The sequence below is a fragment of the Rhamphochromis sp. 'chilingali' genome, assembly GCF_963969265.1.
Source record: "Rhamphochromis sp. 'chilingali' genome assembly, chromosome: 16".
Classification (NCBI taxonomy): Eukaryota; Metazoa; Chordata; class Actinopteri; order Cichliformes; family Cichlidae; genus Rhamphochromis; species Rhamphochromis sp. 'chilingali'.
The window spans coordinates 23914035-23937293 of record NC_137943.1 but is presented as its reverse complement, the minus strand read 5'-3'; the positions used below and the strand labels follow the sequence as shown (position 1 = coordinate 23937293).

Sequence of the window (23259 nt, the reverse complement as noted above, 5' to 3'; positions counted from 1 at the left end):
GAGAACGGCAATACTTCCTGTGACAAAAGACCAGAGATGGGGAATGGAGCTTTTTGTAGAGCATAAATTTTCAACATTTTCCCCTGTGGACTTAAACACCATGTAACTTGGAAAATTTTCATAATATGAAGATAAAATTTTAAATGATGTCATTTAATATGTTCACATTATTGTTTAAAGAGAATCAAAAGAACAGCTTCTTCTGAGGGAGTGAGGTGGGAGGCACTGATTTTATTTTGTTTTTTTAACTTCAGATCACCCTCTTGGGTTTTGGGCATTGTGACTTGCATTTTCCCGTAAATTCGTGACATTGGTACTGACACAATTCCATTAATTCTGACTGAACCGATTGCAGCTAATTAATCCGAAATGAAAATAGACGGTGGCAGTGTGGCTGCTTGAAAACAAGAGCCTCTTTCATGTGACATAAAAGCGTTAAGACTTAGCAGGTTGTTCAAACACTACAACAGCTGATTTCACAGATTAATTCCATATCCGGTGCTAAAATCATTATATCTGAAGTCATATGCTATAAAACGCCCACCTCCGTGACTTTATCAATGAGCTTACTCTCTTATCTGCTCTTAGTGTGGGGTGTTTTCTGGGTCTTTTCTTCACTGTTTGCATGTTTGCTGTCAGTCAGTGCCAGCAGCAGATTGGTGTCAGCCTGTAGCAGTCACCAACGCGTCTTTATTTTTCTCTCATTCGGGCTGCAAACGCACTGACCGTATGACCAGCAACTGATGGCGATGCTTTTATTTTATAGTCTGTTTCTTACGGTGGCAGAGGGTCCCAGGGGCTCAGCTGGATGAGTGGGCACTTGTTTTAGAGGGTTTTTTTACTGCTCTCCCGTATGATAGAAGAGTCAGACAAAAAGACATACACAATTGAGTATGGAGAGATCCGGGGAAAAGTGACTCCTAACAGGGGGATATGTGCATGTGTGGTGTAGACCAAGATAAATCATGAACCCAGGATTCCCCAGCATAACATAACATAGCATAACAGGTCTAGTTGCTGTAAAAATAAGCTAAAGTTCCTACTGTTGAAGGTACCTTCAACAGGAGTTAAAAATAGTTGCCTTTCAGGTGAGATGGTTTGGGGATGTCCTATTTGATGTGGCCCATTACATTCTGGAGTTTCTCTCAGCTGATTCAAGAACATCTCAGTGTACCTGCAGAAGAATGCGAGGGCTGACTATGGAAAGATGGCTTTCCATCTTTTCAGTAGGCCTTAAATGCCACGGCACAGGTAAACACCTTATTAAAACACTTTAAATGTTTGAAAGCTATAGATAAAGAAAGCACTAAAAATGCATAAATTATGCAGAAACGGTTTACAAATTCTAACAAAACAGTGTCTTTATATCGCTATAAATAATTAAAAGTGGTCCTTAGTGTGGTAATGGACCTCTTTAAAACGTGACTTGGCAGGAGATTTTTCTGTGTTTTTAGCTTTTAACCTAGTGCTTGTCTATTTCTTTTTTTTTTTTTTCTCTAGATTTTTTTTTTTTCTTGTTTGTGCTGGGTTTGGAGGGCAGCCATCTGATGTTTTCCTCTTTGCTCTTGTTTTAATGATTCAGCTTATCTTGGTTGTGTATTGAAGCACAAATTTAACATTATTTTTGCTTGCCTTTCTGTAAGAAAAAAGATAACCCATAGCTTAAAATGTTTAAACCTTGTATAGTTTTAGCTTGTCTTCTTAACAAAAACCTCAGTTTTTTTTAATTCACTGCACTATTTTGCCAGGAAAATTGTTTGTGCAGATTTGCCGACACAAACTAACACAAGGTTTCCTGTGTGCCAGATTAACTTCAGGATTCCTGTGTAAGGCATGTTGTTTGGCAGGAAACTAGGATTACACAGGCCTGATGGAGCAGTGGAGTTATTTTCCTCTTTTGAAAGGATTTGCTCTTCTTTGTCAAAGACTCTGCCATCTGCATCCCTGCTCGAAGGCCCGGCTTTGTTAAAAATATGGCAAGCAGTTCTTCCCTTTTCTCGTTATTTTTGGTCTGAAAGCCCCTCAAGAACTCAACTGCCGAGCCACCCACCTAAATGCCCATCTATCTACCAGAATGCTCCTCCACTGTATCTGATTCTCAGATAAATGTGTGCGATTCCTGCATTGTAAGGTCTATGTTGTGTGTAGCTATGGCTCATGTGTTGCATATAGGTGTTAAGCGTAATCTTGTCTCTGAGATCAGCAGGAGTGTGTTTGGCTGCTGTTGTTTTATTGCACAGAATTGACACTCCCTGTTTAGCTCTGCAGGTGAGCTATGTTGCCTGGAGACCACAGCATCCTGCGGTCAACACCAGCAAAGGCCAGACCTGACTGGGAGGAATCAGGGAATTATTTGTTTGTTTTGGAGGTGGGGGGCTGTTTTGGTAAAAATTTTGCATGGCTTCATTACACGACCTGTCTTTTCTTTAGTGCGTATGTGAGCTTTATGTTGGAGATTAGCATCTGTCTGTGTTTTCTTGAAAAGCTTTGCTGTGCGTGTGTATGTGGGTCATGTAAACTTGGATGTGGTAGCGCCGAGTGTGAGATGAATGGTTCTAGGGTCTGTGGCAGCCCTCATAGGACCCTTCTCCTCGACCCTCCTCCATGCTTGATCGCTCATCAGTGATGAATAACTTCATGCTGGGCAGTTGGGACTGCAGTCCTAATCACAGCTATCACCTCCTCCTCCTCCTCCTCCCCCTCCCTTAATTTAGCCGTGCCGTAGAACAGGGCACAGGAATGCCAGACTCGTGTGGAATGCTGTTTCCTCCTTGTTCCTCACGAGCGACGAGCTCCTAGTTGCTCATAACACAAATCTTCCACCACTCGAAGGAATCCTATAGCACAGCTTCTTTTTGAGACGGGTCACTAAATTTCTACTTTACTTCTTTACTGTGTTATTTGTCTCGTAACATGTATTTCACACAAATGGAGTAAATGTTTTGAACCAGACTGACCTACTCTCTAATGTCTGTTAATGGGGTGGGGTCTTTGAAGAGCCACTATTCCCGTAAACATGATAAATTAGCATATACTTAAGGAAAAGAGTCTGAAATGCCAGACATAACAGAAGTCTATGCATTTTTATTTTGCCCATTCATTGAACAAAACCTGTTTGGCAGGTATCAGAATATTTTTACACCCACGAAAAAAGGGTGTAATTTGGCAAAAGGATGTGCTGTGGCCGTTTTTATGTGTAAAATCACTCAGAGAAGTGGAAACTACAGAGTGTCTTTTGTTTTAGTCTCACACAGTACACAAACAAACCACAAGAACAGCAGTGTGGTTATTATAATTAACTGAAACTAAACTAAAGATTGAAATGGTGTGAGACTCCATTTTACTTAACTTAAATAAAAATAAAAAAACAAAACTGCAGCTGAAACGTGTTGTGCTAACAGAACTAAAATAAATAAATGAGAATTACTCTGCCAAGGCAGCTCACTCATTGGGCAGTATTTAATTTTAAGGGAATGGCATTGTATTTTTTTGTATATATTCTTGTTTTTTGTTCTTTTTAAACTTAAGAAATTTGGGGTGTAGTAAAAATGCCACATTTTGGGACAATTTGAATAAAGTCAGATGTGAAATTAGTCAGCGATCAGTGATATCGGAAGTCAAATGTGACTAATTGTGTGATATTTAGAATCCCATATAACAATATAATTTGCTAATTGCCAATACAAACAAAAGCAGTAATTCTAAGCTTAGTTTTAAAGATAAAATACAATTGATGAAAACTTGAACTGAGTTTCTCTTGAAGAGGTCAGAGGTCCAAAGTAACATAACAATTAGAATCCCCATATACCATTCCCTTTGTGGCTGTATGTTGTCAATAGAAACAATGGCAGTTAGGTATGTAGATTTAAAAAAAAAAAAAAAAAAATCTATATAGCATTATTATCACTTTGGCCTTCAGATCACTGTTGACCTTAAAGAGAGGTCAGAGGTCAAATCTGTAAATCTTTTTACAGTACGTGCTATATGTTGATGATGAACACCACACTCATGAGAATCATAGTTATAAGGCTTTTTGTCACTTTTCGTCCAATAAATCATTAAGTTGACGTTGAAGACTAGATGTAAGCTAAATTTTAATGGATTGTTAACATGACCCTACTAGGGCTGCCACGATTAGTCGACTAGTCACGATTATGTCGACTATTAAAATCGTCGACGACTAATTTAATAGTCGACGCATCGTTTGAAGCTTTGTAAGATCACAAAGGACGCAGGAATGAGTAGTAGGATTTAAGAGTGTAATAACGGACTGAAACAGAAGATGGCAGCACTGCATGTACAAGGATGCCAGCTGCCGTTAAACCCCGAAGAAGAAGAAGCTGTGTCCCAGAATTCATAGCGCAGCCCAGCGCAGTTGTCAACAATGGCGGCAGCTAGTTAGTTTTAACTTTACTCTTATTATTCTTTCTGGGTCACAAAATAAACGTTTAACATATTTTCAGGCGAGAATGTAGCTGTGTAAACCTCAAATATCTGCTCAGTTTATCAGGACACCACATATTTTCAAAAGCGCTCCGACGTTTTCGGAGACGTCTGTTACCCACTAGCTCGTTAGCTAGGCGGGGGCAAGGCTAACTAGAGCCGTGAGAACACCGGACTCCCGGCAAATCGTTTTCAAACCCACCACCGTCTTTCGCTAGTCAGGTTAAACATATATATATATAAGTCACTTAGATAACTTAAAAATGTTAGTTTGGCTTTCTTTAGTATTTTATTTGTTCCTGAGTAAATCGGTTTGGCTGAGATTAAAGTTATAGTTTTTGCACAGCTAAAACTGTCAAGCAGACAGCTGATTATCAGAAGTGTGAGATGCTGGAGAATATACTCCGGTGTCCTGTTATATTTTAGAAAGCAAGGAGTTTATTAAACTTCACCGAAACAATCTGCAAATTTCATTAAAAATTAATAAACTACCATCTTGTCTTTATTTTTAGTTAGCACAAACACTTCAAGCTGTAAGCTAATGATAGTTATATAAGACCAGATGCTGCTGGTGCAATAGGCTGTTTGCTGTACGTCCAATGGATGATGATCTGATTAGTCGACTAATCGCAAAAATAATCGGTGACTAGTCGACTATCAAAATAATCGTTTGTGGCAGCCCTAGACCCTACTCTACACCCCACAGACAGAGTGAAACACACAAACACTACTAAAAACACTACCTCCTCTGTGGAAGCAATAGTAGTAATATAAAGTAAAAGTAAAACTGCTTTATTTTTAATCCTTTGTCAGTATGGTCAAACTGAAAAGCCTGAGGGGGCTTTGGTGTTTTATTTTATCACTCTGGCGTGTCTTTTATGTTACTTAGTCATCTGTCTCCACAAAGTGAAATGTTTGTAGTGTAATATCTGTTCTGGACATCTGAAATGTCATTCTTGAAAAATGCCACCTGTATTACAATAATTAAACTAATAAAGACAAAACTGAATATTTTAAATTGTGGAAACTAAACTGAAACCATCATAGGTTTCTTTATTTATGTTACACATAAAAAGTAATAATGTACCTAACTGACCAGTTTTAGCTTTTAATCTTCTTGTAGTGCTTTGCTCTGACATCAGGACAGATGGGAAAATTACTAATGCAGTTAACTCCACAGCAAAGTTAAAACTTAAAACTGTTAGTTAACATGTGAAGGTTTCTGTTATGAATTTGCTGAATTACTTACAAGTGAAGAATCCTAATCAAAAGAAGCAGCACGTCAGTCATCAAACAGCTGCCTGCTTGGTGGCCTTGAAAAACAACCTCTTTCAATTAAGTTCAGCACAGTCATTATTGGTTTGGAACAATCAATAGTTTTTCAATTAAAGTTAGACTTAATGAGGACAAAAAGGGAAAATGACCAAAAGTGTTTAATAGATTTTCAAAAAAAATGCTGTAAATTTTCTGTCGACCGTCTTGTGAATTGAGTGATTGTAAGTGTCATCTTGGCTCATTGTGTCAAGTGTGAAAACACATTACCTTTGTGCTTCCTTACTTTCAGTCCTGGTGAGATTAAAAAAGAGAAACCATTCAATAACAGTCATGTTCCTTATCCACAAGTCTTTTGGTTTTCTTTAGTTCATTATTTAACTGATATTTAACTGTTTATGTGAGAAATTACCTTAAATGTTGGAAATGTCTAAACTCTGAGAATCCAAGGTGAGGTCTTTTTAATTTGTTGCATCATATTTTTAAAACAAAGAATTCTGTAATGTGAGAAGTAACAGGGTTTTCCTGCATCTTTAAAATAAAAACCTTTGAAACGGAAAAAAAGTATTTCTAGCAGGACTTGTTTTTACATTAAAAACAAGTAACAGAAACATGATATATTGGTATTGGCATTTATAATGACTGAAAAATGATGGTTAATAAGAAAAGACAGGAGAAACATCCTTCAATCATGTTATGAGTGTTGATTGAGTGTTGCATTGTCCACCAGAGGCCACTCTGCAACTTCACTCTTGGCAACACGTTTGGAACGCAACAAACACAACAACCAGCGGAGCAGAGTTGTGCTGATTGAAGTCAAGTAATCCAAGAGTTGCTGTGACTATGAAGCACGATTATTCTTAGGCTGTCATGTTATCTTGTTAGGGACTCATAAATAACTACACATAACACGTGCAAGGGAAATTTGTTTGTTTTGTGTATTGTGTCTGCGGAAGTGGCTTCAGAAGATGGGTACACTGGGGATGGACATGATCAGCAATAATACTCAGGTAGACTGTGGTGTCAAATAGTCCTTTCCCACTAGTACCTACTTGTCTCGACTCAATGCGGCTTCACTCAACTCTGTTTCGGTCATAGAACCTAATGTGTGTGGATTTGTTGTAGCACACGGCGGAAAGTCCTGTGATATCATTTGTATGCGGCATGAATGCCACAATAATGGAGGACATCAAGGCGACGGTATACCTGGTGCCCGTTGAGTGGCGTTTTGTCAGACTTGGGGACTGCTGTGTGGGTTTTTGTTTTTGTTTGTTTTTTTTAATGCTTAAATTTTTTTTTTTAGAAATGGCTACTCTAAATGGCTTTAGAGTAGCCATTTCTCTTAATGCCAGGTTTAAAACATGGTGGATTTGATTCTCATGACTCTTTGAGTTATGCCACTGACTAGCCAATTGGTGGCATGTACTCTCTTGAAATCACATTTTTGAATAGTCTCAGATCACTTGGAACCCTGGCCAGGTACTACCACATAATGGAAACCCCTAAAAACTGAGTCGAACTGTTCCGAGCTGATCCGACTAGGTACTAGTGGCAAAGGGCTATTAAGCAATGCCCAAAGTGTGCCAAAAAAATATCCTCCACACCATTACACCACCATCTGAACCATTGATAAAAGGCAAGCTGGATCCCTGTTTTCATGTTGTTTTGAGAGTCACCAGACTCTGTTTTTCTGTTGTCAAATTTTGGTGATTCTTTGTGAATTTCATCCTCAGTTTCCTGTTTTTAGCTGATAGGAGTGGCACATGATGTGGTCTTCTGCTGCTAAAGCCAATCTTCTTTGAGATTTGACATGTTGTGCATTAAGAGATGCTCTTTTGCATACCTTCGTTGCAGAAGACATATCTGAATGTCAGTTACTTGAGTTGTTTCTGTTGCCTTTCTTATAGCCTATAAGCAGTGTGGTGATCCGCCTCTATCATCAACAATACATTTTCACCAAGACAACTGCTGCTCAATGGATAGTTTGTTTCTGAGATTATTCTTGACAAACCCTGGAGATGGTTGTTTGGGAATACCCCAGTAGATTTCAGTAGGTTTCTGAAAGACTTGAACTGAACAACCATGCCACATTCAGCGTTGCTTAAACACCTTTCTTTCCCATTCTAATACTCAGTTTGAACTTCAGTGGCATGTCTAGATGCAGTCCATGTGACTGGCTGATTAGTTATTCATATTAACAATCATTGAAACAGGTGTACCTAATGAGGTGGCCAGTGAGTCTATTTTTGATCACTGTGTTCTACTTCTTTCCTGTATCAGCTGCAGTCTTTAGCTGAGCTCGTATCTGTGTTAATGAGGAAGTTGTTTGAAACACTGGAGATTTGGCTAAACTTTAACTACAGCATAGCCGCACAGTATTTAATGAACACCCTCAGCTCCGGTCCAGTCACACGTGACTCAGTTAGTCACTCGCTGGCATCAAAACGGCGCTTGGATCATGTACAGTCATGGTGTTGGAATTGTAGTGCGTGTGTGTGTTCATATACTCTTGAACCTTTGATGTTATCAGGGTTTTAGTAGGAAGTGGAGCTGCCATGCTGGTCCTGGAGGAGAGATCAGACTTGAGGAGTGCTGTTTCCAGTCTTTTTCTCCTCCCCCTCCTCTCACTGGTAATGATTAACACCAGCAGGATGGAGGAAGAGGGTGAGAAAATAGAGAGCGGAAGGGAAGGAGAAGAAGGCATCAGACTGTCTCTTGACGTCAGCATATTATTGCTTTATTCATTCTTGATGTGTGGTTTCGCAGACAGTTTAATACCTGCTGTGCGGAAGCTGTGCGCTGACGAATCATTTCAGATCCTCCTGTTAATGTCTTTCACCAGCTTATTGGTATTAATTATGTTTGTTCCCTTTTGAGGACTGAACCTGCATTGACCCCACACACCTCAGTCCGTCCTTGAACTTGTGTAGTAGCTGCCTTTAAAAGACTGGGATTTTATAATTGTGATAAAATGCTTTCAAGTTGATGAAAACCTGGAACCAGCTGGGATGAAGGCTGTAAAGGGAGTAAGAGGGCTTTGTCCCCGGCTGGAGGTGGGGAGTGCATTTACACATCACTACCTTTTTCCTTGTTTTTGCCCATTCCCTCTTCTCTCTTATTCCTGATCCTGCTCCAGTAGCCGCCTGAGATCAGATCTCTTGTCGCCTGCAGACCTGTAAAAGCTTGTGTTTTACATCTCTACCCCCATCTTATTGTGTAGTAAGCACAGACAGCAGGTAACGTCTATCCTGGCGCTAACATGAAATTATGAGTGGAGTGCTGACTGCTTCCATGGGGATAACTGCTCAGCAGTTCTTATGTTTTTTTTTTTAAATTTAACAGGTACAACACCATGCAGTGTTAAAGAGTAAAATCCTGCATTTTAGCCAAATTGTTCATTTAAGCAGGTAGAAAAATCTAAACAACCATCCAACACCTACATCCCTTTAATGACTAATTTTCCAAATGTGATGTGCCTGAATGGGACCACACAGTCCCCTCTAGTGGTGACACTTGTGCAAATAACGGGACAGTCTTTTGTCTAACAAATTCATTTAAAGGAAGTGGGAAAAGGCCGTCCTATACCATGTGTATAGTGCTTTGCCCCTGAGTCGTTTCCCCTCTCTCCTCTCTTACATTGTGACTAATCCTGTAAGGACATTTTCCAGTTTACTTTTTTGTGCTAATTGGTTTGTTTTTAATTTGTCACCCATTTAAAAAAATCTTATCTTTGCATCTATCTGTTTCTGCCTACTTTTTAGGGTAACTCCCCCTTTACCCCTAAATAGATGGGGCTCATAAAACTACAAAAAAACAAAAACAAAGCTGGTGTTCAGCAATGGCAAAATATTTTTGCTTTTCAGGGATTTTCAGTGTTGCAATGATGAACAACAGATGATGAACCTGTGTGCCGGGGCAGCTATGGGGTGGCAGTCATATCGAGTGATCTAGATGGATGTTTTAAGCCTCCTTGAGATGTCTGGAGATGTTTGAGCTTTAAGAGAGGCGTGGAAACTCATCTATGTATATGAAAGAGGGTGCAAAAAAAAACAAGAGCTTTGTAGCCAAAAATGCAAAAGAATAATTGTTTTATGCTATTTATATTGTTTTCATAATCATTAGAAGCCCAAATCGTCTGTCCATCCTTCCAGGGTTACAGGAGAGCTGGAAGCAAGAAGCAGAGTTACTCTCTGGACAGGTTCCCAGTACATTAAAGGCCAAATTAGCATCATACATGAGATGAAGGTTTGATCAGTGAGGTCTAGCATTGTCAGAAGTTATATTTGTTCTTGACTGAGCTTCCCTGCTTTTCCATAAAGGGACTGCAGTGGTGGACAGTGAGCCCTAAACCACAGCGGTCACGGTCCAAGAACAGCCACTATCAGCTGTGCCATTTTGTTTGAGTGTGCAGCTGTCTCGCTCAGTCCATGGCAGGCTTTCTCGCTCTTGTTTTTGCTCTTTCTCACACCCACAGTCATGCTGTACAGATGAATGCACACACAAATGTGACAGACTGTGACTCACAGTGTTTAAAAAGAAAAAAGAAAAAAAAAAGTGCTCTCTCACCTCTTTTCTCCCCATCATAAGTCTGACATTCTCCAGAGTTTTTGTTTGACGACATAAGCGAGAGCGGGGGACAGATTGGAGGAGTAGAGTGTTTAACAAATCTTTATGAGTAATGACTAGTGCTGATACAATCACTTATCATTTGATTAGCCAGTTATTAAATAAAAATGTCAAACTTTTCTCCTTTCACACTCTCAAATCTTTCAGGGTTTCTTACATTTCAATTGAGTATTACTGTATTTTAGATTACTGGCCAGACAAAACGTCATCTTGAACCTTGGGGAGTTTATGATAGACATTTTTTGTTCTGCATTGTGATATTTAAAGGACTGAAAAGTTTGTACAAACAGTAATCAGCAGATTATGTAATAATAACAATACATTTTCTTCAGCAGCCTTAGTAACAATATTTGATGTCTGTGAAGTGGATCATAATATTGTATCCATGTTGCAGAGAATGGATCTATGCATGTACTGATATTCAGATTTGAAACGCTAGTCATTCAGATTTGTTGACTAAGGAGGCCATTTGTATGTTTGTGGAAATTAACAAGAGGTATATAATGACATATAATAAGCAATAAATAGTGTCTGCACTCGGTTTGCACCCACAACTTTTTTTCCTCTCTGCTTATGAAACTTGTTTCTTAAACAATACAGAACAGTGCAGAACAGTGTACTGTGCTGGTTATGGATGGATATAGATAAGATTACATTGCATGTTTTCAGCATCACTGTCTGTACAAAGTAGCAACGTAATGATTCTCTACATCAAATCATACATTGTTTTCCAGATATATTTAGTATCCAGATGGATGAGTTATAGTTTTATGAAGGGGGCAGATGTCGTGTAGGCTGTAGACATGCTTTCTAATACTGTAAGTTTAGGCATTTTAACATGTGAGTCTATGGTGATTGGCTCACATTTGGAATCACCCTCATATGGCCTTTAGAAGTACTACAGCTTTTGGCTTATCATTTTCTTTATTCGCTTTTAACTCCAGAGGTTCTCGGCTGTATAAAATATGGGCCCAACTTCTGGGTCTGAAATTTGAAGGCATCTGAGAAGTACCTTAGACCTGCATTCTTTTTGATGACCACCAGGGGGCGATAGCTATAATTGCAAAAAGAACTTGAAAGCTTCACTTCTCTAAATATGTTCCTGATATTTTATGGTGTAAATTTTTATTCTAAGCATCAGAGATGATTATCCAGGACATACTCATTGGCTATCAAAGACATTAACTACTGAGAGTGCAGTACAGTCAGCTCTGCCCTTTGTTGGTCGCAGCCACTTTCAAAAGATGAGGATAGTAGATATGGAGATGCCAGTCTTGGGGTTTCAGTATAGGACTTCAGAAACCAATGTATGATGGTCACATCACACCCCTAAAAGTGATATGTTGTAGCTGTATTTGTTTTTATTTATTTGGCCTTGGTCTAAATAGTTAATACTGAAATTAATCTAGTTGAATGACTTTTATTGGCTGTGAATACGTCTAATAGAAAATGTTAGAGTGGCAGGAAAGTCAAATATTGACTCTGTGGTTGGTATTGATCCAGTATGTCTGATTGTTTCAAGTTAAATAATATACTTGTTTTTCTTTCCTGTAGGGACATCATGATCACACATTTTGAACCGTCCATCTCGTACGAAGGCTTGTATGGGGAGGTGAAGGACATGTGCTCCATGGACAACGACCAGCTCTTCACGATGAAGTGGATTGATGAGGAAGGTACGTTTCTAATCAGACTGCTGCCTCCACCTTAAGGTGAACAGCCATCAAAGCTGGGGCTTTTTCACAAATTAACTTATGGAAAAACAACCATTATAGAAATATGATTTAGGAGCCACGGGTTGAATTTGGCAGCATATGATGAGCGCAGGCTCACATCAGCACATATGTCATTACCACTGCATTCCATTACCATTGCATACGTCTTGTCAGTCCAGATGTATGCAGGCTGATTCAGTCCTTTGTCAGCGGGTTATTTGGCAGAAGTCATTGTGTCATAGGAAAGATGGAGATGGAACCATCAGATCATTCCACTCAGGAGAAGGTTGGCCTGCTCAAACTCATTAGACTCAGATCAGCTCCCACTGATAGCCACCCACGTAAAGTCGCTGGAGTCATTAGTCTGTGCGAGGCAGAAAAGCTGCTTGATGTTGTTACTACGTACTCTGTGCTTGCTGTCTCTCCTCCTGCCCCAAAGTGCACACCATGAACTCAGGTCATCGTCGCTATAATTACAGAATAGACCTGGAGTTTGTCTGTATGTCTGCCTGCTGCTGATGTGTGTTTTTAAAAATACTCCACTTCGGACACTCAGTTTTCCTATAAACAAAATATAGTACTGAATTAGTTTAAGTCTTTAATCCATAAAAACGACATCTAACAACCTTCCCTTGTACCCTTAATTTCAAAACTCAGTGAATTACTTTCAGAAAGTTTAATATGGCCATGGCACTTTATACTCAATGGTTACGATAGTCTTTTTCACCATTGTACGTGAAAAACTTGCGATACATCGTGTATATTGGATATATCACCCAGACCTACCTGAAATATGATAAAAACGTCTCAGTTCAGAAAAGAACGCCAAGGGTTGCTCCTAGTGGGCTTCAGAAGTTAAGGTGACTTCTGTATGTAGGTGGCTTTTCTTGTAAACACAAAAATGGCTTCTTAACAATTATACTTAAACCAGTAGGCTGATCTTGAGATAAAGAGTTGAGAGCCAGCAACCTGAATAAATCATTTTGGGCTTTGGGAAATTGTGTTTATAACAAATGACTCATTTGTCAATCCAGTGAAGCAGTAATGAAAATATTTTAATTGCAGCCATAAATATCAAGGGCGCTCCTTACATACACTGTACAAGACATGCTTGAATAAGCTTAAACAATTAAATCTTTCAATATCACAAAGCATTTTAATACGTCACCTTTTTGTCCATGAACTTGAAAAGCAGAAAATTCTTCACTATGTTTTAAAGCCCAGATTAGTTGAAATTTTCAGGAAACATGATAAACCTGATGAACCCATTAAAAAAACAACAACCCCATAATAAACCTGATAAACAAAGCGTAACTTCTGTCCTCTTCCTGAAACCAAAACTTTGTCTGTACTGATTAAACCAGACTGTCACGTTTACCTTTGACACAATAGTTGCTGCAGTCCACCCACTAATTCAACATCCACCTCCAGCAGTTTGTATCATTTTAAATTTGCACAATGTGTCATAGTTTCCATTCCTGTGCTATTTATACTATCAGCATTTAAAAAAAATAAAATAATTTTTTTTATGGTGATCGGTCGGGTCGAGTGGTAAGAGCAGAATTGAGCGTCGCCTTGCCCAGCCTCCTCACGAGTGACCCTGGACTTTTCCTGTAAATGATGAGGAAGTAATTAGATCTGTGTTTGAGTGGCATTTTAATTATTGATCACTGCACAAATAGGCATGTACAATTAAAAATAAAAATGTTCGAAATGGCATCATCGACGTCTGCTCACACCCACACACTTTCAGTGTTTACTTAAAAGTTCATGTGTTGCGTTTTGTATCACACCTACGATTAGAGTGAATTTTTTTGTATTTTAAATGTCAAACTGCCCCGCTGTTTCGTTCACCTTTAACTCTTACAGCCTTTTGCACCGTTTACTGGAAATACAGTTTACCTACCTCTTAATTGTCCTTTGCAGCTGCTTCCCTTGTTGTTCTATGTAAAAAAAATTAGCATCCACTTTGTGGATTTTCCTACGGCCACATCTTAAATGCCGTGGTTTCCTTTTTATATTTCTAAGCAGGCTTTAATATTTGCATCTAGAAAATGAAATGCTGATATTTTTGAAAGAACAAAGGAGAGGGGGCGTTCAGACACACCTATTAACTAATTAAATTCCAGTAACAATTTTGGCTTCCACTAATTATTAAAACAAGATCATTGTGATGAGACAAATGTGCTAATTTTTGCCCCTTCATAAACATTTTTGTCTCTTAATAAAACACCAGATTTACTCCCTGCCAGACTATAGCAGGGTTATTTTGTAAAATTAGAAAAAGAAATCCACTTAAATGTGCAAAATCTACAAAAACCTTTTTGATGGCTTGGGAGATTGAGATTGGCTTTATGTGTCTCTGTGTTTCTAATCTCTATTGCTAGTATCTATTCTAGAAACATAGGAAAAAAAGGTGTACATTATGTACTCTACACCATAATTTTTATTTTTCTTTCTTTCTAAAGAGGAAGCTCATTGAAACTTAATAAATGTTGTTTTTCTTTCTGCAAGTAGTTTTACTGCAAAGGAAGTAAAAATATTCTATTGTCCTCCCACGTGTGATTACTCCCAGTAACTTTGGTTTCTTGTGTTCATGTAAATGTGGTGAATGACATCTGGTCTCTCCTCCGCTGCTAGGTGACCCCTGCACTGTATCGTCGCAACTGGAACTGGAGGAAGCTCTGCGTCTCTATGAACTCAACAAAGACTCGGAGCTCATTATCCATGGTGAGCCTTTCTGCTTTTCACACAAGTCCTTTTTTTCTCTTTTTTCGGCTACATCTACACTTTCAGCGCGTGTTCCTGTATGCTGCTGTTAGAAATATGTTAATTCAGACCAGTTCTGTAATAACTCTAAGAAAAGCCTGTGATTGTTGACTCTTTGCTTTCCCAGTGGTCTACTCACCTCCCTGTTGGGCTTTTTTATAACAAGCCAAACTGGCAGCATTACTGTTTGTTCCATTTCTGGTCATTAAGCTACAGTAGAACAGCCCTCAGGCCTGGATCGTGGCTGACAGCCAGTACCAACACAGACTGCCACAGTTTGACTTATTAGTAGTTAATGTCCTCCTTCATAATCAGGCTCTCCTGCTTTTACAGAGTGAAAAGCGTCAGTCCTTAATGTTGTTTTTAGTTTATAATTACAAGCACTTTAGGCACAAGACAACAGAATTAGAACAGAATTACCTTTTTTTATTGTGAGCCTGTGTTCACTGCAATAATAGATCCTAATATATTTAGATTTTTTTTCTTGTCAGAATGAAAAACATTTCCTTGCTTTACTCACTTATCTGCAAGCAATATCATTTTTTTTCCTTTTTAGCATTTCAGAGTTTTTAACGATTTAGATATAAAAACATCAAAATAGACCATGGGACGTGAAAGACACTGACAAAGTGATTTTGCACAATAAGTTACTGTGTAATATTCGTTTGCCAAAGATCTAGTACACACTATCCGGTCCATATCAAGTTATGTTGTCTTTGGATATGAATTCACAGAAACCTCCCACGTTTTTACAAAAAAGCCTTGCAAACATCTTCTGACAAGCAGCAGTGTTCATTATTTGTTAATTTTCAGTGTTGGAGTTTGAGATTCTTTCCTATTTTCGAGCTGGGTGGGGTGATCTTCGAAGAGCCAGCCACCCACCACATCGGCCGATGTGATCTATTTGCTGATAGATTGGCATTTGTAACAACCAGTAAAAGGAAAATTAAAGTAAAAGGTAAAAATGAGACAGAAGAAACGGCCGTCAACCATGTTATGAGTATTGATGTTGTGTAGTTTGCGATCTCCACCTTCCCTGTTGGAAACAACCAGCATGCAAGCAGAGTTGGGTGGAGCGTAAATGAGTAATCGATGACTTGTTGTGATAATAAAATAACATTAATTTTAAAGTGTATGATCCTATTTTCTATTTTAAGGACTTTTAAATAACAACACGTAACAAATGTTAGAAAAATCTGTTTAGTGCATCTCTGAGGAAAAAATCTATGTGTCTGCAATAAAAATCCCATATCAAACAGGCTGTAGTCATGGCTACAACACATTTCTATGAGAACTATTATTTTTTGCAGCACATAATAAAGAAAAAGAAATCATATAGTTTGTCCAGCAGAGCATGCCTGACTGCAGACAGTGTTTGACAGTAAAGTGATAATGTTAATTAAATTTACTAGTGCAACTGCAATGCTGGGCGATGGTTGTATATGTGGGTAGATTTGATTGGCAGGCTGTGTGTGTTTCAGTATAAAACCTGGGGCTGTGGATAATGTAAAGATTTAATATAATCAGAGGTGGCGGGTCAAGAGTGCAGCAGATTCAAGTGTGATGACTGAAAGAGGATGAGTGAGACATGAAGGGGGATGTTTAGGAGAGGAACTGAGGGCTTCGTGAGGGGCCACCAGGTCTGCTTGTTAACGAGCTCTTTGGCTGTAGCCCACGCCTCGTCTCTGACTCACGCTGCCCCCAGTCTAACTCGAGCGGTCTCTGCTGTCGACTTTGATAAAAATTGTCTTTTCCCAGTTTGTGTAGTATCATACACAAATACACATCATACACACCTGAAAAGAAGTTTTCCTTTTGCTACAGGTTCACCGTGACAATGATAGAAATGTCTGACTTTAAGACTGTCTAAAGTTAGTCATCCTTTTTCTTTCCAGTGTTCCCCTGTGTACCAGAGAAACCTGGCATGCCTTGTCCGGGAGAAGACAGTGAGTTGAACCTTTTCTTTCTTTATTTTTACCTCATTTTTAGCAGCTGAACAATCCTGCATTTAACTTGTATTTCAAATCTATCACACACCAAGGAAACCTTAAAACGGCACAGTGGTGTAATGGAGACTGTTCAATGTCTGGGTCCAAGTAAGGACGCTTAACGAGTCTGTGCAGAGAAACAGAAGTTTGTAAAAGCATAGAAACGAAGTACAGTTGCAGAAAATAAATTATCATTTGAATATGATGTGTGCACAAATTGTCTCCTGAGGACAGGAAGTCATGTTTGAGTAACCTCGGTGTACAGTGAAAGGCCTGTAGGTTTATCCAAGTGAAAATACAGCACAACAGTTACATAACTGAAAATTAAAAGCAATACATGCGTGCAGGAGATGGGATGTCCTTACTGTATGAAGATACTTTCAGCCAAAGCAGAATGATCCCTGTGGTGGTTTGATTTAGATTTTATACCGGATGCTATAACCCTCCGATATATACAAGCTTGGGCTCAGCACAAGGAGAAAGCTTATGACCTCTAAGGCTGGGTTTGTGTCTCCTTCCAGTCTGCTTTGCATGTAAGGCAAATGGGTTAACTGCTACACCACAGAGCCACTCTGTTTTTCTATAATTTAGAAAAACATCCACCTCCATTACAAACAATGTGATTCAATGGCTGCCTATGAAGCTGTGAGACAGTGTCAGGCTCACACTACATGATATTTTTGTCTGTTACCATGGTCACTGTGTGAGATTAGGTGATTATACACTCATAAAATCCTTTTCATCACCAAGAGACATGACAGACTACACGTTCCTCTCATAGGTGTAGTCCTACCGCAGAACGTGCCATAATGAGGCTCTGCCACTTTTTTCCAGAGTGAAGAAGTGGAATAATCACACTGAATAATGTGGTTCAAATTCACTGAAGTTTATTTCATGCAGGAGAGCCAGTAAAGACACATTGATGGTTAAAAGTCATAAGAGATGCCGACTGATTCACAGCTTTGACTTGACATGCAAGAAATGAATTCAGTGTTTTTACCTATCTAAAAATAAAAGAGAGCGTATCGAACCACATTTATAAACTTTAACTCAAACAGTTTTAGCACTTTTCAACAAACAAGATTACACAGAAAATCCACAAAACGATCAGAAAGTGTTGTGATGGTGGTGTTTCAAATATGGTTGTGAATTTAGAAAGTTTACATTTTTGTCCGATCACACGTGTGAAGCTGGATGCCTTTTTTTTTCTCCCCTCCCTCCACAGAGTCGATATATCGCCGTGGAGCTCGACGCTGGAGAAAGCTTTACTATGCCAGCGGTCACGCCTTTCAGGCCAAACGCTTCAACAGGGTGAGACGTAATGAATTGTGTAGTTCTCTGCACTGCTATGCCTATTTTTAAGTGGTTTTTTTTGTTTTTGATCATCTAACGTGCTTTAATTCAACAGCAGTTCACCAGTAACAATCGAAATACATACTGTTTAGAGGAGCTTTCATGTGGTTGCTGGTAGGTAGCATAACAACAGCAGTGACTCCAGACATGCTTGCAAACGTATGGGACGGGTTGGACTATCATATGGACGTGTGCAGAGTGTCCAGAGGGGGGCACATTGAGCACAACCATGTATTTTAAAATTACTGCAATCTTCCATGTAATTGTGTCATTCTTTTTGATACATCCTTTATTTCCCTTCTGTTTTGTACATTAGTGTCTAAATATTGCAGTGGCTTAATGGAAGTTTTAAACCTCAGTGATTTTAAAGTAGTAAGGGGGTTGATTCTAGACGAGCAGACTCGTTCATGTTTCAGAAGTCATTGTTGTCTCTGTGCCACTCTTTGGATTATTCTGTGTACTTGATTATGATAATGATTTTTGCTCCTCTCGCCCACCCGAGCAGCGAGCTCACTGCGCCATCTGTACAGACCGAATCTGGGGTCTGGGAAGACAAGGCTACAAATGCATCAACTGCAAGCTGCTGGTTCACAAGAAGTGCCATAAACTGGCGACAGTAGAGTGCGGCAGACCGATGATCCATGTGAGATCTGTTACCATCAATTAATCAAATACACACTGAATGTTTGTCTCTGTGCTGATTGTACTTTAATGATGGATGTTATTCTGTAGGATCCAATGATGCCCAGCACACAGCCGAGTCAGCTAGACCCACATGAACAACCAGGTAACACACACATTTAAATCATTTCAAGTTTTAAAGCACAGTTTTCTCTGTTAATTTACATAATATAGTCTGTGAAATTAGCCTCAGAGGCTCAGTTATGTAAGACGGCTCCACAGTGCGTTCGTGCGTTATCACTGATGACTGACGCCATCACCGCTGGGCATTGGGCAGGTTAAGTTGGGTTATGTTAGGTTGCGCCTGTTAGAGTAGCACTATCCACCCAACTCGGTTATGAGTGGAGATGCAATATGAAACTATAAATGTTATAATGTGATCATCTTAATTTAATGCATCAATGGTAGGGCTCTGCAATTAACCGAAATTTAATTTCGGCTCCAGCTGCGACTTGCAGTAATTTTGAAAATAAGACTGCTGAGATAAAACAATTTTTCTTTAGATTTTTTTTTATTTATTTATTTATTTATTTTTTAAAGCAGTACCACCCCCAACCACCCGAACACACACATGCACGAACATGCACCCACGCACAGGCTGTATTAGCTCAGGTAGAGACTAGGTTTGAAGCACACTACCAAACAGTAAATGCCTGTTGTTTCAGAATTTGAGGTATGTGATAAATAATCTTAACACTCACTAGATTTAAAGTAATTATTATTTTTACCACAGTTCAGTGGTCCCGTAAGAGCACCCTGTATTCCAGTGGGTGCAGCAACACACCCTAAGACAGCACTTGTACTCCACCAGAAGCACTGCAGGGCATTTCAGAAGCATCCCAAAAATGTCTTTCCGCTCTGCGTCATGAAAGATGTACACAGAGTCAGTTTTTGATTAAGCCTGTGTGCAAATTAGCACGAGGGGAAGTCAGTTTGGTTTTGTTTTTAAAATAAAAGACCTCATGCAGACTAAGACCTGATTTAGAGTTCTGTGTAGTCTTTGTTGAGCCTACGATGTAGCCTTAGTAAGTGACCGGCGTCGTCGGCATTTACACATACTGGTGTATTACATGTTATTTATCGTGTGGGTGTGTCCCCAGTGTTTTATATGTGGTGCTAGCCAAATAAAATACTAGGGCTTTCCCTGGATCCCCACTCTTTGTGGTAGTCAGGTTTTTCCGGGGGCAAATGCATTCATTTAATTCTTTGTACATTCTCTTACATCAATCCTGATAGTTTCAGCAGTCTTCCTCTAGGAATTTGCTGAGTTTTGTGAGTCTTTATATTGATGCCATGGTTATTCTTTATACTAGGGTGATGATTTTTTTTTTCTTTCATTGATAAATTTAAAAACTGCGGTGAAATGAACAGGAGAAATCAACAATGCTGAGCAGGTCAGTCACAATAGTTGCGGGCTAAGTTGACCCAACGTTACAGAAGGTTAATTTTAATCTTAATTTCCCACTGAAGCATAAATCAAACACGCCACAGACTCGCACCATGTGTAATCCCGGGGATTAGGAACAAAATGTGGAACTGATTTTGAGTGCCCATTATTTTATTGCCAGTGTTTAGATAACACCAAACTCAGCAAGGAGCTTGAAAACCTGGACTACACGTTGATCAGCTGATTTTGGGAGCTTACCAGCAGCTCCAGATTTAGGTGCAGTCGAGTGGTTGAGAACTTTGAAAGAGGTTAGGATCATTGTTTGCTGTTAGAGGGGCACCTAAAGCTCAGTTTGCCATTATTGAAGTGCAGATGTCCTTGCTTTACTGATATTGTGGCTTGATTAACATTAAAATAATTTATAAGGTGTAAAGGCATACTTTCCTACTTATGTATTCACAAAATGGTCTGGTTTTGTTGTATTGCTAAACAAGGGTCAATACAAACTGGCTGTTTTCTTTTCGAACCAAGGAGAGAGAAATTGCTCTGGTGCTGCAGAGCTGTGAACAAAGCGTGTGACTGTCTCTCACCTATTTTCTCTCATCTCTCCCATTTTCCTTTTTCCTCTCCTGCCTCCCCCTCGCCTTCTGTCTGTCTGTCACTCTGTCTGTCACTTCCCCCCCCCCCCTCTCTTTTGCAGGCCCTCAGAATAAAGACTCCAGAGAAAGCTTGACTTACGATGGAGAAGAAAAAGAGGTGAGAGAGAAATCTTTTCAAACGCTCTTGATACGTGACTCATAATCTGTCAAACCTGTCATGCTGACTAGATGGATATATGTATATTTAGAAATTGGTGCTGTTTGGGTGAGAGGGAGAAAGATCATCTGTAATTGGAAGCAGGTTTTCATCTGTGAGGATTTGGGTGATCCTTCTTTCACCTGCTGTGCATGCTGGATGCAGAGAGCGTGGAGACGTAGGCACCCGTGTAGTGGTGTTGGTATTGATTTCCTTTGGTAGAGCTAATAAAGTAACCTTTTATCACAGCTCTTAACACCAGAGGCTGATTAATGGCCAGGGATGCAGTTTGGAGGTTGGTAGGGAGGATTGTTGGATGAGGCAGGAGAGCTGGAAATGGATAAAGACTGAATTGAGTTGGACGCCGATAGACTGAGATAACATCATTCGGCCTGCCCTCTTTTATCTTCAGCTCCATGTGTGACTCTGGGGATGGGGTTGTCACGTGAAGGGATGTTAGATAGATAGGTAGTCGAAACGGTTCACTACAGGATAGATTACAAGAGAGCAGAGAAGGCGGGCGAGGAAACGGTGAAGGTGGGAGTCATGTTTACAGAGAAGGAGGACTATAATACAGCCAGGGCCTGATCTAATGGTAGCAGCATGATGGTATTAAATCGAGACAAGAAAGTCATTACTAAGATTTATTGCCTAAAAGTGGTGCTGGGAGCTTTTTTAATATCATTTACAAAATCACCCAAAGGAAATCACACTCGTGCTCAAACCAACTCATCAGCTCTGTCAATAGTTCAGTGGAAAAAAATTATCTTGAGAAAGTCAGAGCCAAAACGATGCGTGATTAATCGGCTCGGAGTTGAATTCATTATGTTTTTGCTACGATAGTATTTTGTGCTTGGCCCCATCACTGGGGTTCCTTACCTTTTTATTTTTTTACATTGCACCTCGTAGGCACGGAGTAGCAGAGACACAGGGAAATCGACTTCCAGTCTGGGCCTGGCCGACTTTGACCTGCTGCGGGTGATCGGCAGAGGTAGCTACGCCAAGGTGCTGCTGGTACAGCTGAAAAAGACTGAGCGCATCTATGCCATGAAGGTCGTCAAGAAGGAGCTGGTCAACGATGACGAGGTAAATCAGAAGAGGTGTAAAGACTGCTGATGCCTGACATGCTTACCAGACATAAAATCACCTTTAATAAAGGAAAAGAAAGAAATCAAAGAAATCTGGATGAAATCTGATGAAATTTTTGTACTTGTGTATCAAGGGCGATCTATTATATTCTTTTTAAGATCCATATTTTTATTCTTTGGAGTCGCTAGAATAGCTTTGTATGATTCAGTTCAAAATATTTGGTTTATGCTATACGAGACTCCCTCAGATCATCCTTTGTCTCAAATTAACAGAACTGTACCGTAAATATGAGAAAAGGTGGGCAGAGTAAAATGGAGATGGCCCGTCAGAATCTAGTAATAGATCCATGTCCTGATCTAGACCGCAATCCACCTGTTGGTGAACTAGGATTTAGAGCATCTGAAGCCTGAGCTTTTGGCTCACACGATCTACTTACACATACGGTGAGCATGAGTTCATAATAAAGGCTTCTTAAAGTGTGTAGTTTCCACCAAAATGGGTGATTTTTGTTGTCCTACGCAGTGGTTTGAAACACATTTTTACACAACATCATGGAAAATGATTATTTGAACCAGTGTTTTTGCTCCTTTCTGTGTAGGCGTATGTAAAGAGGAGGCAGTAAGGCCGTTTTAACAGCTGCCGCTAATGATCTTTTGTTTTAGTTGCTCATTATTTTTTGTCTTTGGTTAACTGTTTACACAGTAAAATGTTTGAAAAACAAGAAATTGACAGCAAAGTTTCTTAATTTACTAAAGTGGGACCTTCAGTTTGTTTGTTTTGACTGTTCAGAAGTCCAAGATCCAGAGTGTTTCAGTTTTTAATGCTCACATGGAAGGATTTTCAAGCACAAAGTGGCTTTTTGTTCTTAATGGCCTTGAATGCCAGTAATTATCGAAATAGGTGCAATTATTTTTAGTCAAAACATCATTAATAGTTGACTAATCACTTGAGATTTTAATGTTCTCTTACTGACTCTTTAATAGATAATCAACTGACTCGATATTTTACTGTTTTTGATTTATTCAGACCAGCAAACTCCAGAGGTCTAAAGCTGTATATCTGCGAGGATGGTGCCACTGTCACTAAAGTCCATACAGTGTGACAAGACGCCAGGACTCGCTCTGTGAGGTTAATTAATAAT

General features: G+C 39.4%; 1 protein-coding gene across 1 annotated transcript in view; it reads left to right on the top strand.

Annotated features, from left to right (window-relative positions):
• The window catches only part of prkci (protein kinase C, iota), a 45247-nt gene that overhangs the window by 2139 nt on the left and 19849 nt on the right, over positions 1–23259 (top strand). The window contains exons 2-9 of the mRNA XM_080861956.1: positions 11896–12017; positions 14697–14786; positions 16721–16771; positions 18039–18124; positions 18672–18809; positions 18899–18953; positions 20935–20990; positions 21939–22115. Of these exons, the coding sequence (XP_080718082.1) occupies positions 11896–12017; positions 14697–14786; positions 16721–16771; positions 18039–18124; positions 18672–18809; positions 18899–18953; positions 20935–20990; positions 21939–22115 (775 nt within the window). The remainder of the gene's footprint in view (positions 1–11895; positions 12018–14696; positions 14787–16720; positions 16772–18038; positions 18125–18671; positions 18810–18898; positions 18954–20934; positions 20991–21938; positions 22116–23259) is intronic.